The sequence below is a fragment of the Oryza brachyantha genome, chromosome 12 (assembly GCF_000231095.2).
Source record: "Oryza brachyantha chromosome 12, ObraRS2, whole genome shotgun sequence".
In the NCBI taxonomy this organism is placed as follows: Eukaryota; Viridiplantae; Streptophyta; class Magnoliopsida; order Poales; family Poaceae; genus Oryza; species Oryza brachyantha.
Genome location: NC_023174.2, coordinates 1221194 through 1236864, shown reverse-complemented (window position 1 = coordinate 1236864; position 15671 = coordinate 1221194). Strand labels below are relative to the sequence as shown.

General features: G+C 38.3%; 2 protein-coding genes across 3 annotated transcripts; one reads left to right on the top strand and one right to left on the bottom strand.

The window, feature by feature from the left end:
- Positions 1-908: 908 nt before the first annotated feature.
- On the top strand, positions 909-5219 carry LOC102717022 (aladin-like). Its single transcript, XM_006663723.3, has 15 exons — positions 909-1289; positions 1364-1419; positions 1546-1686; positions 1903-2017; positions 2183-2282; positions 2403-2585; positions 2772-2830; positions 2919-3006; positions 3081-3156; positions 3831-3930; positions 4043-4094; positions 4427-4564; positions 4665-4752; positions 4833-4900; positions 4991-5219. Exons 1-14 carry the CDS (start codon positions 1232-1234, stop codon positions 4884-4886), a joined length of 1308 nt encoding a protein of 435 aa, XP_006663786.2. The 5' UTR covers positions 909-1231; the 3' UTR covers positions 4887-4900; positions 4991-5219.
- Positions 5220-5619: 400 nt separating this feature from the next.
- Positions 5620-14024, bottom strand: LOC102716549 (alpha-L-arabinofuranosidase 1-like). Of its 2 annotated transcripts, none has more exons than XM_006663721.3 (18): positions 13859-14024; positions 13109-13296; positions 12527-12581; positions 11608-11804; positions 11236-11357; positions 11003-11150; positions 10338-10407; positions 9476-9621; positions 9329-9374; positions 9195-9247; positions 8608-8752; positions 7910-8028; positions 7709-7780; positions 7255-7361; positions 6888-6944; positions 6601-6793; positions 6274-6417; positions 5620-5762 (listed from the first exon to the last, which is right to left on the bottom strand). In XM_006663721.3, the coding sequence occupies exons 2-18, from the start codon at positions 13280-13282 to the stop codon at positions 5637-5639; spliced, it is 1974 nt and encodes a 657-aa protein (XP_006663784.2). In that variant the 5' UTR covers positions 13283-13296; positions 13859-14024; the 3' UTR covers positions 5620-5636. The 2 variants fall into 2 exon arrangements, with proteins under 2 accessions (XP_006663784.2, XP_015698692.2); XM_015843206.2 differs by having other exon boundaries at positions 5637-5762; positions 13109-13292.
- Between the last annotated feature and the right edge of the window lie 1647 nt (positions 14025-15671).

The following is a 15671-nucleotide window of genomic DNA, read 5'->3' as shown; positions in this document are numbered from 1 at the left end:
TTCAGCTGGGATTGTTCTGTTTATTGATCTGTCCCAGATGCATCACTTTCCATAAGGACGTTAGCTGAATGCCCGTCGTCAGACTGCCGTGTGCTACAGCCGATGCTTCTCAGAATTGCATCGTGCCGAAGAGAAACTCCCGAGTCCTGGGCTCCTGGCAGGGAGAACCTTCAAAAATGCAAAGCAAAGGTTTGGCGAATTATAGCAAAAATAATGCAAAGCAAAGGTTGTATCGAGGAGTACTTTCTTTTGCGGGACAGTGAATACTTTCTTTTGTCATCTCTGAGGTTGCATTAGCAATTTTTATTTGGTAGAATTGCAGTGGTGATGGGGAGTGACATTAACTTTTTGGAATACAAGGTGATTTCTCTATAACATTAATACACGTACTGGTATTTTTTACTTAGTAGCTAAATAATTTTGCAGTTACTATTTAAGTATACAAACAAACAAATAAATTAACTATTATAAATTAAAAATATATTTAAAAAACTTTTAAGAAATTAATATTATAAATTTTCTTTTATAAAAATCACGCCATTGAAAGAATGCCACATCAATCCATTTGTGTAAAATACTTTATATTATATTAGGAGCACACATGTTTGTGGATACGAGAGAACTGATTTTAATCAATCACGTGTAAATTTTAGAAATTAACTTGGGAGCCTGTTAAAGATATGTTTTATGGTCTAATTCTCATGATTCAGGTTAAGGATCAATTTTAGCCGTATCTTAAATATGCTGTTAGTAGGCATTTCATCGAACAGGATATGCTCAAATGCACCGAGCAGAGTGGTTGGAACGGCAGATCGTCGCGGAAGAAGCTCAAGCAGCGATGTAACCGAGGAGATGGGGCATGGGATGATGGTACGAGGATGATGCTGGGGTTGCAGATGGTGAGGGGATCGAATCGACGGGGAGGGGAGGGGGAGCCGCCCAAGCCTCTTGCGTTGGTCCCTCCCCTCTCTCTGTGTATCGTCGTTGGATTAGGGACAGGGTCATCTACACCGTCCAATCGTCGGCGAGGGTTTAAGGAGGAGGACACCACGAGTCCTCCCCTCTCGTCGCCGTCAAGCTCAACGCCGGCCACAGCCAGCCCTCCGCCGTGCGCCCTTGAGAGAGCTCTACGCCTGTAGCCCCAATCCTCATTGGAATCCAAGCTTCCCCTGAGGCCCCGAAGGCGAACAAAACCGCCCCGTGCGGTCTCCGCGCGCCGCCGGCCGAGACCATGCCGAGCTTCCCGCCGCCCGGCGCCGTCACCATCTGCGAGATCAACCGCGACCTCGGTATCTACCGCCAACGCCCCCGCTCCTTTTCTTCCTCTGAATCGGCTCTTAGTCCCCAAATCTGTGCGTTGCAGTTGCGGCGGATGCGCTGTCGGACGATCGAGCCAAGGAGGCCTACGGCGATGTCCTCGTCAGTTCATCTTCCCCTTCCTCCTCCGCGTCGCAAAAATTCCATCGTTTCCGTAACACCACTGATTTTTGGCCTCTAGCCCATTGTTCACGCGAAACCCTTATTAGTTTGGGATTTCCTCTTCAGGGAATGGTCTTCAGCCCGATTCCTTTCCAGCCGGATGCTCCTGCTGCCAATGAAGCTCAGCCCGCAGAGATTGTCCCCAAAGCAAGTTTGGTGTCAACCATAGCCGAGTCCTTCAAACAAATGCTCTTCCCTTCTTGTGATGTGAGTTGGTTCATCATGTTTCATTGACTAAATTCCTTGCATTCGTTACTTCACTGCTGTTCCAGCATATGTACCCCCATTCTTGACATTTGTTCGGTTCACCCAAAGTTGAACCTTGATTTTTTTTTTCTTTTTGGGGACTCGAAAGCACTCTGGAAATATTTTATAAAGCCTCATAACAACCATATACTTATGACAAACGTTCTGGTTTATCAGCCAAATCTGCTTGAAGAATTGGATACCCAGAAAGTAAGCTGGAATCAGCACAAGCATTGCTTGGCGTTTGTATCTGGGAGGAACCAAGTTACAGTTCATGACTTTGAGGAGCCAGGTGAAATCTGCCTAAGTTTTTTTGTGTTGTATTGATAAGATATATGTGATTCCTGGTTTCTTTTGGCACATGGTTATATAAACATTTTTGCCTGTGTGTAATGAACTGAACTATGTTTATCAACTCAGCTAAGCTAACAAATAATTATGTCTATTCACTGAATAGATAATAAAGAATCCTATATTCTAACAAATGACCAGCAAAAGGATGTTAAAGCTGTTGAATGGAGGCCAAATAGTGGAAAGATGATTGCTGTTGGCTGCAAGTATGTACTACTGCCAACTTATAGTAATAACTCAATTTAAAGATATCTTTATCATGTCATAATACCTGGTGCCATAATCTACTTTTAGATTGAGTTAGTTTCTTCCTTTTTTTTCTCCAGGGGAGGGATATGCCTTTGGTCAGCATCATATCCTGGCAATGTTGCATCTGTGAAATCTGGTGTCACCTCTTCTTCATTTGGTGCCTTCCCTAGAGGTTCTGGAGGTCAATGGATACTTGTGGACATTCTCCGTGGTTCTGCTAATGAGCTAGTTACTGCACTTTGTTGGAAGCCTGATGGAAGATATCCTTTATAATTTTTCAGTGTAGCGTTTAGTGATGGGTATCATTGGTTCCATCATTCTTGTTTGAAAAAAACAAAAACAAATAATATCTTCATTTTTAAATGAATATTCAGTATTCACTATGAATAATCAAACATAAAATCTATCAGTGACTCTAAACTGTTTTCCTTGACACATCTCTCCACATACTTGGTATCTGCCTCTTGTAATAGCCCATCATTCACAATTTGGGATGTTTCTCAAGGTATATAAATCTCATCGGAATGCAGATATCCAGTTCTATCTTACACTGAGCTGCACACTAATATTTGTGGATTTTCTTTTGCTTTCAGGGTTGGGAACACCTATACGACGTGGATTAAGTAGTATATCATTAGTGCGGTGGTCACCCACTGGAGATTACCTTTTAACTGCTAAGCTGTATGAACTTCATTTCTCTAGTTCATTTCATTAGTTATACCTTTTGAACACTTATATGGTTTATTTTTAAATAGTGATGGAACTTTTCACTTATGGGAAACAAATACATGGACGTCAGAACCGTGGTCTTCATCTAATGGATATGTATCTGTAAGCAATATCTTCATTCTTAAATGAGTATTGTTTAACATTCAACATTGTTGTTTACCATGTTGCAAGGAGTGGATTCTTAGTAAGTCATGACATGAAAGGGGAAATGCTTGCATGTGAAGCTATTGGGTTCTGTTTCTTACAAAATTATTGGAAAATGATGTGTTGTGTATGTAGCTTTACTCCTGATGGTATAAATTTATCTATATTGAAGACTAGTATGTTTAGCATGATTCTGATTTATGAAGATTGATACAGTATATTACCTTTTATTTAAAGATGCCTGTATCGAACTTTTTATTTCATATATATGACTCTTGCATTACCTGTTTACTTATCTAGTGTTGTCATTCCAACACCTGATCATTATGTTCTTTTAGCATCTAGAATAGATAATAGGCATGTATACTTTTGTTTGCCAAGAAGGGTAATTGCTTGTTCAAAAGTTGATGGTGTCTCAGTTTGTTTACTTTATATTTTGTAAATACTACATAAAACTTCATTTGGAAACTTGCCAATTATATCACATATGATCAGTTTTGCATCCAATATATCTCATTCACTTGTAATATGTAGGCTCCTCCCTTAAACCATTGTATTGAATGAAATATGGGTGTTATGGCTCATTTTTGGAGTTATGATGTTTTATGATTTTTATCTTGCTTCCATACCAGGGAGCAAATTGGGACCCAGAAGGTCGTACTGCATTGTTATCCTTTTCTAACTCAACTACACTGGGCTCAGTTCACTTCTCATCAAAGCCACCATCTTTAGGTATGCACAGCTAGTCAGCTACCCTCATCTCACTACAACACTTTTATGTGAAATAATGCTATTATCTTTATTGTCTGAATCGTTTTCATTATGTTGTTTTCGTTGACTTCAGATGCCCATCTCCTACCAGTTGAACTTGCTGAAATTTCCTCTGTGATTGTTAGGTAACAACAGTGGCAGTACCTACCATTCTATACTTCTGATCTCGTAAATGCTACTATCTTTAACTGATGATATTTTGATTAACCACATTTGCAACTGATTCAGAAATCACTTTTGATATGTAACTTATGATCTCTCCCTAACCAATGGAAGCATGTAAATGTTTAGATTTACCCTGTAAAAATCCAACTCTTGCTGTCATGTAGTGTATATCCAGATGCTTTCATTTTGGATAAACCTTACATGCTCAAAAGTTCATCCATTACAGCCTATACAAGCAACTTATTGTCCAATCCATGTACTAATTTATGCTAGCTTTCTCTGGTTCATCTAGCCAAGGCATAGAGAAATTGGCATGGGATTCTTCAGGAGAGCGCTTGGCATTGTCATTCAAAGATGGTAATGAAATTTATCATGGCCTCGTTGCTGTCTATGATGTGAGGAGATCTCCACTTATCTCAGTTTCACTTGTGTAAGTGCAGTCCTATGATTTACTATGTTTTCTTGGTCGTGAATATTGTATCCTGATAGTCTTGGACATTGTCTGACGAAGTTCCAATGTGCATATCTAGTGGATTCATTAGAGGACCTGGAGAAGGAGCAAAACCACTTGCATTTGCCTTCCATAGCAAATTTAAGCAAGGGCCATTGCTTTCTGTGGTATGAGATCATTGAAAATTTTGGGAAAGTAGTTTATAATAACTGTGGCCCCTCATGTTTTTGTGTAACTGCTCATGCAGTGCTGGAGTAGTGGCTGGTGCTGTACATATCCCCTCATACTTCGTCCTCATTGATTCCCTAAGAGGAGGTAAATCTCTTCGGCTGAAAGTTTTCTACTTTGATGGCATGATATCAGCGGTGTTTCTTAACCTGAAGTTGCTTGTTCTTTGTTCTCCAGTAAGGAAGCCCACTGGGTCAAGGGATGGTTGCCATACTATTGAATTATAATCTTTGCAGGGCCAGGGGGATGCATTCTCTAAGTGCCTCGAGAATGCTACTAATATTGCTATCCTCATGTATGTCAATCCTGGCTGATGTAAGTGATGCTATCGAATGGAAAGAAGCAGAAAATATACTGGGATTTATTTGGTATCATTACAAAATGCCTATTGGCTGCTTTTGAGTTTATGTCAATTCCCTCAAGCAAAGACACCATTGTCTTACCATCTATCCTTTTAGTGCATGATTACGGTTGTCATTAATTGCTTGCGGTATATACAAGGTAAACAAGCAGGAATAAGGATGATGCAAAAATAATTCAAGTCAAATCTCTTCTCGTCGCTGATTTAGATTGACTGAAATCACTCAAACTGAGCAATACTTCGGTTTGATCAAGATATAAATATTAACATTACTAGTAGTTTCACTCATTTGAGAGACCTTTACAGTGTGCTTACAGCGTCATAAAACAGCAGGGATCAGACGAGGTGTGATTAGCAAATAACAGAATGCAGTATGCACTCAGCTAGCTTCCTGAAATTCAGGTACCACACCTCATGTAATCACCGCGTTTTTGTCTGATAAAACTATGCAGCATTAATGCGTCACATCTCTGCTACAAGCTTGCTGTACTGGTCCAGAGCAAGGTCAAATGAAGTGAATGAGTAAGGAGCGAGCAAGGCTTGCATCTCCTCTGAAGCATCTGGCAGCTTGCTTGTTACCGGTACGACCTACAACAGTCATTTCACAAGATTGCTGTATGTTAGCTGAACTCGCTAACACCTGAGGACATCAGGGCATTTAACTTTTTGCCACTGGTACTATAGTGAGTTTACATATTTACCATTTTATGTTTATGACATGTGGGTCCTGGACACATGTCATAGACACATTGCTTAAATGCTATATATAAGAGTGACAAGCAGTTAATTATTTCGAGAGCATCATGTGCTACACTGAAAGTAATAATCTTTGCATACAACTTCTCTAGAAATGCTAGGAAATAATTGCAGACAACCAAATAAACAGTTTCCTGGAAAGCTTGCAAATAAAACTGAAAAAGCAGGGGGGGAAGGACATCTACAAGTCCAAAAAGGTGTATGTTTATGTAAAATGCTAGATTACTGGACAATGGAAGACATAGGACTTGCATAATTCTTCAAGGATAAGGTTGACGTCTGCTAAATTCAGTGCGTGGTAATGGGAAAATTAGCTTTGTCATCGAAGCAATAGTTGTCTTACCTTGTTTGGTTCAGTAAATGAATTTTCATCCAGCATGTTACCGGATGTGAGAATAGTCACAGTTGATTTTGCCGTATTGACACCAGCTTGAAGTCCTTTTGAAGATACTGTGAGGTTCACAGCATTTGGCCCAAAGTTTACTATCTGCAGAAGATCTTTCGAAGATCAGTTTGCTCTAAAATCCATACAAAGTATGCAGTGGTTCAATCAGTTTTATATCAAAGTACAGTAAGAGCTGTAACTAAATCATTTAACACATTTGGGTTCTTGTTTAATAAATTGCTGCAATGGTATGCAAATTAGGAGAAACTGGAATGGGTAATTTACCTTTACTCTCAGAAAGATATCCTCAGCGTCTTGCCAGGTGATTGCAGAGGCAGCCAATGCATCAGAGTAGCTGGAGTTGATCATAATAGGATGAATCACAGAACCACTTGATTCACGGAAATACGTCTGCATCCAATAACTAGGAGTTCCATACTGTTGCCAGGAATTGAAGACAATCGCATCTGGGTTCCAGCTGATCATGACATTCAGATCAGGTAAAGCTCACACACTTGGAATAAACAAAATAAAGAAGAAAAAGAAAAACGAGAAAAGCCAAAGATACTAACGTGCGGTCGTTGTCATTTACAAAGAGTGGTGCATAGCTTGCCATCTGAACAACATCACTGCAAAGGAACAGGACAGAAACTTCTAATTTATTCATGACAGAGTATTCTTGCTGATCAATGTTAGCATTTTTCGGGAATATCAATGTTAGTATTTACAGTATAAGTATATTTATTATCTTGTAATTTCTGAACAGGGTTAAATCTGATAGTCTGAATAGAGCCATAAAACTCAATTTCCATGGTAATATTGACATTCCTGGAAAAGTTATGAATGATCTAAATACAACTGGATGACTGACTCAGTTAGCCCAAGAATATGGAATGAGAGATTATCCAAATAGAGGAAGGAACAAGTGAGGGAGATCACCTATTCTTCTCTAACCCAGTAAGGAAAGCAGCCTCAGCCAGTGAAGCAAGAAGGCTTCCTTTACCAGTATCTTTTGGTTCATTGACAGCGTACTCACTGACAAACACCTGGAACAAGGTTGTAGCATACTGATTTATAACATACTTTTTTTTTGCATGTCCAACATCCTAGGACGTCATCATGCAAGAGAAGAGAGAACTATAAAGTGTTGTGACACTACTACACTATCACTAGTTGAAGTTGCGTGTATAGTATTATGACTTCAATTTAATTTCTACATTAATTAATAAATGAATATGCCAACCTCAGGTAGAATAATATGGAAGAAGCAATGTCCTAAAATATTCTACCGAAGTTAGGATGATAGGTATATGCAATACTGGCCTTTATATGAGTATTTTAAGGATATATTTTGCCCATGGATCCAGACCATCCCAACAAGGCTAAAACATACCTTAGGCCCAATACGTGATGTCCTGTCAAACTTATTCTTCATGAGAAAAAGATTAGCAGCACTGGTATAGACCTGTAAAAATAATACTTGAAGTCTTAAGAATGTGTCTTAACAAAAACAAAATGGGAAGTCTGTTAGAAGTCATGAGGCATAACCTAAACAGTGAAAATGGAAAAAGTTATTTGGAGGAAAGAAGATTACATGGAAATCATACAAATCAGCACGATGGTCAAGTGGCCTAGATGATCCATCACAATTTGAAATCATTTGAATGTCTGGATAGGCCTCACGTATAGCCTCATAGAACTTGAGGTAGTTTCCTGTACAATAGGATTAGAACCATCATGGACAACCTGGGGGGAAATAGGATATTATTGGCCAGCTCTCTAGTACTATAGCAAAATTAGTGAAGGTTATTGTAACAGTATGACCGTATAATGAACTATAGCTTCATGTCAATGAAAATGTATCCTTGGAAACTGTTAAGGTAAATGCCTCGAAGTTCCAGATATTCTATTTCTATATCTAATACTTATTTCAAACGTTTATATTCTGACCGTGCTTCCTTTGTCAGGATGAAAAAATTTTGCTACAACCATAGTTGACTCCACCGGTAATGATGGGAAACAAGCAAACAAAAAATAAGGGGAAAACAAAGAAGGAAAATAAGCGGTTTTAGATATGAAAATCAACAGAAAACAGCAAGCGGTTTTAGATATGAAAATCAACAGAAAACAGCCATAAATGATAAGAGATTTGTGTTGATTTCACTTGGCCGTCATATGTTTTGTCTATAGGTGTGCCCAAGTTATTGAAACCTAAGGAAAACAGCTATGGTATTGACAACAAATACGATTATGAATATAGTATATATCAAACTGTAATTAATAAAAATATACCTCGGTAAAATTCCTTCCCACAATCTTCATTTCCAATAGCAACATACTTCACTGGGAAACGTTCAGGATGCCCCATGGCGGCTCTAACAGAGCCCCATGTTGATTCTTCACTTCCCCTTGCAAACTCAAGGCTGTCCAATACATCCTATAATAAGAAAATAAAATAATGAACTTAAAGTATTGATAAATGCATATGATAAATTAACAACAATTTGTTTTGCTATAGTGGTATCTGCAATAAGGCAAAACGGAGTCGGAGTAACCCTCCACCAGTTCTGTTTGGATGACTATTCTTACTTTGAATTACCCTAGGAAAAACTAGTCTTACTTTGAAGAACAATATGCCAGTTTGGCTTCACATCAATTAGTGTGTTGATATCAATATGACAAAGATCCAACTATCTCCTTTATTCAGTATTGGTGGTGTAAGTACTTTGAGCCACATTTCATCAAGTGCACAGATTATATGTGATTGTTCATTCAGATTCCCATGACTGGTCTATTGTTCTGAACACCCGCATGGGCTGAAAATAACACATCTTGAATAATTACTCCATACGATGTAAAATCTAGGACATTTAAGTTACCTTTACAAAAGGTTCAATTACGGTGGTATCAACTTCATCATGGTGGCTGATCCCTAAATTTCAAAATAAAAGCTGCAAATAGTTAATGGGCATGTGGCAATGCAGGAAAATTTTAAATAAGAAGAATATATTACCAGCATTAAACACCCAAATAGGGGAAGCTCCCAGGTCTTCAGCAAGCTTTCCATCAACATTCCCGTAGAAATATTTTCTTAATGTTAATAACAGAAGAGATGAAAAACTCAGATGGTATTAAACTATTAATAATAATCAACAGATACCTGGAGAAACTCATAATATCCTAGGCCATCATCAGTCCAATAATTCCATACATCTCCAAAGTGCCCAGGTCTCTGTTCCCATGGACCAATAGTTTCCCTCCACCTAAAAGCATTTCGTAACCAATCGCCTTCAACAAAGCACCCCCCTATCAAAAGTGTCATATAAATTTTTTTATTGAATATATTTAGACGTTTTGTCTATATTTAAATTTGTCTATTAATTAATGTATATCATTTGTATATATGTATAGATTCATTAGTATCTATATAAATCCAAACAATGCTGAAAAGTCTTACATTTTGAAACGGAAGTAGTACAAATTATCACTGTCTAGACCATCATGGAAACATATCTAAATATGGGTTAATCTATAAATGCAAAGGGGGAAACAATTATCTATATGATATGTTGTATAAAAAGTTATCTATAAGTTTCACATGCATTTTTGTACGAATTTGCCACAATTGTTCGATGCTTTACTCTAAAGTCTTAATTATTAATTATTTATCCCTGTTCCTATCCCAGAAATGATTTAGACGACCCCTTGCAAAGCATAACTGTAAAATAGCACCACATAGTAAAGTATAATATATTTCTGTTATATTATGGTAGAAATTCATTAGTAATTCCTAAGGCAGACATCATAGAATCTTCTGATTGTACACATGTCTAAGTTTATTTTTGGTTACCTAAATAAGACTAGTTCATGTTTAAGTGTCTTAAAAAATTGCAAGGGGATATGCTGTTGAAGTTCAACGAGAAACCATTGGACATAATGCAGTGATAATAAATATGCTAAAAACCTAGACATATGTTTGAAGCCCCTAGTAGTTTATTTTGATTAAGGAACACAGGAAACACCAGGAAACCGTAGGAACTGTGGCCTTAATTCCAAAAGCATGTATGTTAGTTCCTTGCGAAAACCATGGCCCTGTAACATAGAAGAAAGTGCCCATTAACAAATATTGCTAGAAAATTCCAACTTGCAAATGTTGTAAGCTAATCATGGTCTGGATATAAACAAAGGAGGGTTAGATTTTTTTTTCCCCAGTTTCTGTCAATATGAATATAACTAATTAGTGATGAGATGGAACCAACATTTTTGTTATATACTTATCAACAATTTATAGTTCTGGTAGTGCACACAGCTGCATCACAAAGCACTAAGGCGGTGCATCCTTACTTTCTCTTTTTGAGGATTATAGTTACTATATTTTCTTCATGAATATTCACTGGCCACTCCCAGAGAAAAGCAAGCTTTTGTGACTGTCAGTGACCAATATCAAGACAAAAATGCAAGGGGTCATTTTTTTGCTTTTCTAGGGAAAAGGCTAAACAACATATTTGCAAATGAAAAATAATTTGTGAATAAAACTGTTATATACACGTTATTAGTGATCTAAAAGCAAAGGCTGAAAAACAAATTATGATGAAAAACCCTAAAATCAACTTCAAATTTAGGGTTGAAAATTCAAAATTTGACTTATAACACAAGCAAAAGCGAAAAGATAAGGCTGACAATGAACCTTGTATGTGTCTGAAGGCATCAGTGACACTTGATCAAACCAAATTACACCCCTTTTCATACTTGTCAATTCAAGTCTTGAAGCTCTGCATGTTCCTTGAGCTAATAATTGCATCTCTATCTTTGTCCAATTTGATAGATCAATACCTCTGCAACATTTCATATGCAATCCTTTCAATCATAAACAAAGAACATTAACAATATTTATTTCAGTCTTCTGGCAAAGATTCATACTGTATAGAAACTGATGCCAGATTTTGTAAACCATCTGAGCATGTGAGAGAAGCAGTCAAGTCCACAGATTCTAATGACCTGACATACATGACTAGATTATAGGCCTTTCCTTCTTCTATGTTCTGGACATTGAAATGAACAGATACATGAAAATTAGAAGGTAAAATTCCAATCAAGATAAAAGTGGAAATGCTTTGAAGAAAAGCTATAAAATTTATTCACATTTCTAAGTAAAATGAAACAAAACCAGTTAAGAGGATAACATTATGTCAGAAAAATATCAATATGAATTTAAATAAGAAAAAGTTAGCTTAGCTAGTTTAGATTAAAAAAATGGAGTATGAGTTATTTTTTATCGACATGGACTCATACCATGCCCCAGAATCCTGGGTTGTAAATACCAACACCACCAGCTGGACAGTTATCACAGAGAATCTCCATCCTTAGAGCAACACTATTTTGGCTGAAACAAGATGAACGATCAGTTGTGATGTATATAGAAGAATCATCTCCAATGATAGACCATGGGTCGATATCTGAAGGGGTGTGGGGCCCTCCAGCTTCAAACCCTGAAGTATAATCATGCATTAGTCAGTTAAAAAAGACTTCAATGTTAATAAAAAATATAAAACACGGATGCTTTCGTTTCACGTATGTTTGAGTCCTAAACTTTAATCTATTGTCATGTAGCAACTTAGAAGCAAAAATATAAATAGAAAAAAGCAACCTGATGCCAGTTATCAATATGAATGAGGATACATATAGTAGATGCACTTGACAAAGGTTGATGAAATTCTCTCTATTGAATAAAATAGGAGCAATGCATATCATTTCATTTAGGAGGGAGGTTTGCTCTTATACATGAAGCAAAAGACTGAAGTTCTGAATATTGACAAGAAGTTCTATACTGTTGTAAAAGACATTCATTGTGAATAACTTTCACAAAAAGGTCACTTTACACTTTAATTTCATTCATTAACTACTAGATGTATGTGAACCTAATAACATTTGTTATACAGTAAACCTACAATGGATGCCACTGTCTTTCTGACATGTGAACAGCACAAACAAGTGATTCATTGCTTGGTATTTTGAATGATTTATATATTTCCGTGTAAACAAAAATTCTGCAACTTAGTCAAGTGCATCCATTCGCTCATCATATCTTCCAAGAGGCATGATTATCAAACTGACCCAATCTCTGTAATTTCTGTACATTCTATTTCTGCTTAATGAATTTTGGTCGGTTTTCAGCCGACCCGGTAAAAAAGATTATCAAACTGAGAGTTACCTCTGTTACTGACAAGCTCTGCCCATATCCCACCAGCTCCAGCATGGTTAATTTCCTATATTGTTTACTGATCTAGTTATCACAAATTCATGACTGAAGAGGATAATCTAGAATATCCAGATAGCAGTGAACATGTAATGATTATAAAGCAAGGGCTGACAAAAGAAATCTTCACAGCCCCAATCCCAACCCCTCCTCTTCCCCTTTGTAGAAGTAATGAAGACAAAAAATTTCAACACTGGCATCCACAGAAGAAATGGGCATATAATACGTGGTGGAAAAGCAAAAGGAGGCAGGTGAAAAATATACAAACTAGGAGATATTTTCTGAAATCATTCAAGAGATGGGCATGAAGATATATGAAATATCACTGTAGATAATACAGTGCACTGTAGTGTAAATAATGGTAAATTCAAATGAAAAAGCTAGCTGCATCCCCTAATGTAAGGTTAACTAAATTATTGAACCCATCTTGGTGCATATTTTGAAGCATGCAGAACTGGTGCTATAAGATCATGAACTGACACAAGCTAAATAAGAAAAATCTTTTGGTTTGGACGGCTTAAATAAGAAAAATCTGACCTCGAAAAATAATCCAAATAGTGTATCAGGGATCTTCCGCGAAAGTTCCCATGAAACATCGACCTCCACTAGTGCTGTCTGGGCCAGCTCCAGTTCTGCAGATAGGCGTGTGCCGCTGAAACAGAAAAGAAGCATGGAAAACATGGTGGAAAAGAATGCATATTTGAAATCCATGCCCTTAGCCCTGCCTGTCAAACAACAGTAAGCACTAATTCAGACCATGAGTCATATAATGTAGAGTAAGAAAAGTAGCAGTAAGGGGAATAAATGAAACTGATTGAATTAATAAACAGCAAGACACTGGAGATAAAAGAATAAGCATCATTGGATATTCAGACCTACATGAAAATCGAAACTGACAGCTACAGAAACATAAATCCACTACCAAACATTAACAAAGGGACCTCCAGAGATCGTCAGCAGTCACCACGGAACCCATCTAAACTACAGCGAAATCCCACAGAATCTCCGTCAGAAAAGATGTATTTTTTTTCAGAGGAACAGGGGAAGATCCCCTAATACCCCCATAGGCCCATAATCATATATCGATGATCAGCTAACAAAGTACATAAAAAAGGCCTGAAGGGTCAGATTAGATGAAATGGGGACGAGTCTCTCACCCAGTCCTCGCAGTGCACCAAGAACAAAAGAAGGAAAGCAGGATAGAGATGTTCTCTTAGGCATTTCATCGAGCAGCTGAACCGCACCACAACAAGAACAAAATCAGGAGTGAGAGACAGAACTTTCGACCTGAGGATTTCAGATTCCTTTGCCTCCCGCACTCGGAGACCACGAGAGGCAAACAGCTTGAAGCGCGTGAACTAAAATTTGTGAAACTTCGAAGATGTTACTAGAGCTCAGGAGGAACAGAAGCCGTACTGCCGCTGCTGCTGCTTGCATCCTTAAATAGGCGTGAGATGCTATGAACAACACAAGTGTGAGCTAGGCTACATCACAACATGACATCTGTAGCCTGAGCCACGGACGGACGCAATAATGCAAGCGCCTCTCCTGCGCATACGGACCGTCGGATCTTGATCGAGCGGTGGAAAAGGCCGAGCAAGCAACCACTCGATCGGCGGTTGCTTCCCGGGCTAGACATGCCCTGTTGCGACAAACAATTCAACGGCATCGACAAAATGTGACAGTCTTTCAATACTGTACTGACGCAAAATGAAGCAACTTCTTGTCTGCATTGAATAATTGTTGGGCCTAAAATAGATCTTCATCAATGAATTTTAGATCCTATTTGAATTCACTAGTACTTTTTTAGTCACTATCACATCGAATGTTTGGATACTAATTAGAAGTATTAAATATAGACTATTAATAAAACTTACCCCATACTTTGGATTATTTCGCGCGACGAATCTATTGAGTCTAATTAGTCCATGATTAGAGAATATGATGCTACAGTAAACATTTGCTAATCATGGATTAATTAGGCTTAAAAAATTTATCTAGTGAAATAGTCTTTATTTATGACGACGGTGAAGAAGATGAAGGGGTATATCAACGGAATGGCTAAGTGGGCCGTTAATGGGCCTAACGGCTATAAGATTTCCGTTGGTGGCCTAAATGTCCTTGTGTCTCTTCACAAGCAGAGCGGGCCAAAATTTTAGGTGCTGACACAATTGATGTCATGCTATTTTCAAGGATGGATGCGAGTTTTATGGGAATGCCAAACAGTAACATAAATTCGTAATTTCCCTTAACTCCGGGAATCGACGGTATGCCTATATATTAGGCCCATGGTCGCACTTTTACGGGCATCGATCGATATCGCCCATGTCACTTAATAGCGCTCGGGTCCAGAAGCACTCGGAACAGTGTTGCTCGAGTTGGGACACTCGATATGTCGAGAACATCTTTTTGGGTAACGGTCCATAGGTGACTCTATTAATTGTTACGCATTTAAGCATAGAGTCGGGGGGCTACACCTATTAGGTGCATCACCTAATTCTTTCTTCCATTTGGAGCCCTCCACAGCCTCTACAATCATTACGGAGTACTCGGGATCACCTGAGAAACACTCGGGGAGCGTCTGGGAAGCACTCAGATTATGTCGTGTGAGCTACGTGAAGACGTCATCCATGATCTGGATATCTAAGTGAATGATTTGCGCTGCTATTGACAACTCCGGGGGCTGTTGTGGGATACTTATACCAGGGGTATCTGTAGACTACATGAATACGTACGGTCAATAGGATACCGAATAGGAAGGAGTATGTATATGTATGGTATCGACTAGGAGTTTGGTAGCTACCGGATTGCATGCTGTGTACACCATATCCGGGCTGTAATCGAACTGGAATAGATCTTAGTCTTGTTAGACTAGGATTCTACCATATCTGTAACCCTACCCCCGCTATATAAACAGGTACGGGGGCACCCCCTTGAGGTCACGGAGATTCATCTACGCAACATGATCGCCAATCAGGAGTAAGGTATTATCTCGCCTAGCCGAGAGCCTGAATCTGGGTAAATCGTCTTCTTCTTCATCTTAACCATCAAGTTCCGAGCCTAATAGCCACCCTATAAGTTTATTGCGACATCAATCGTC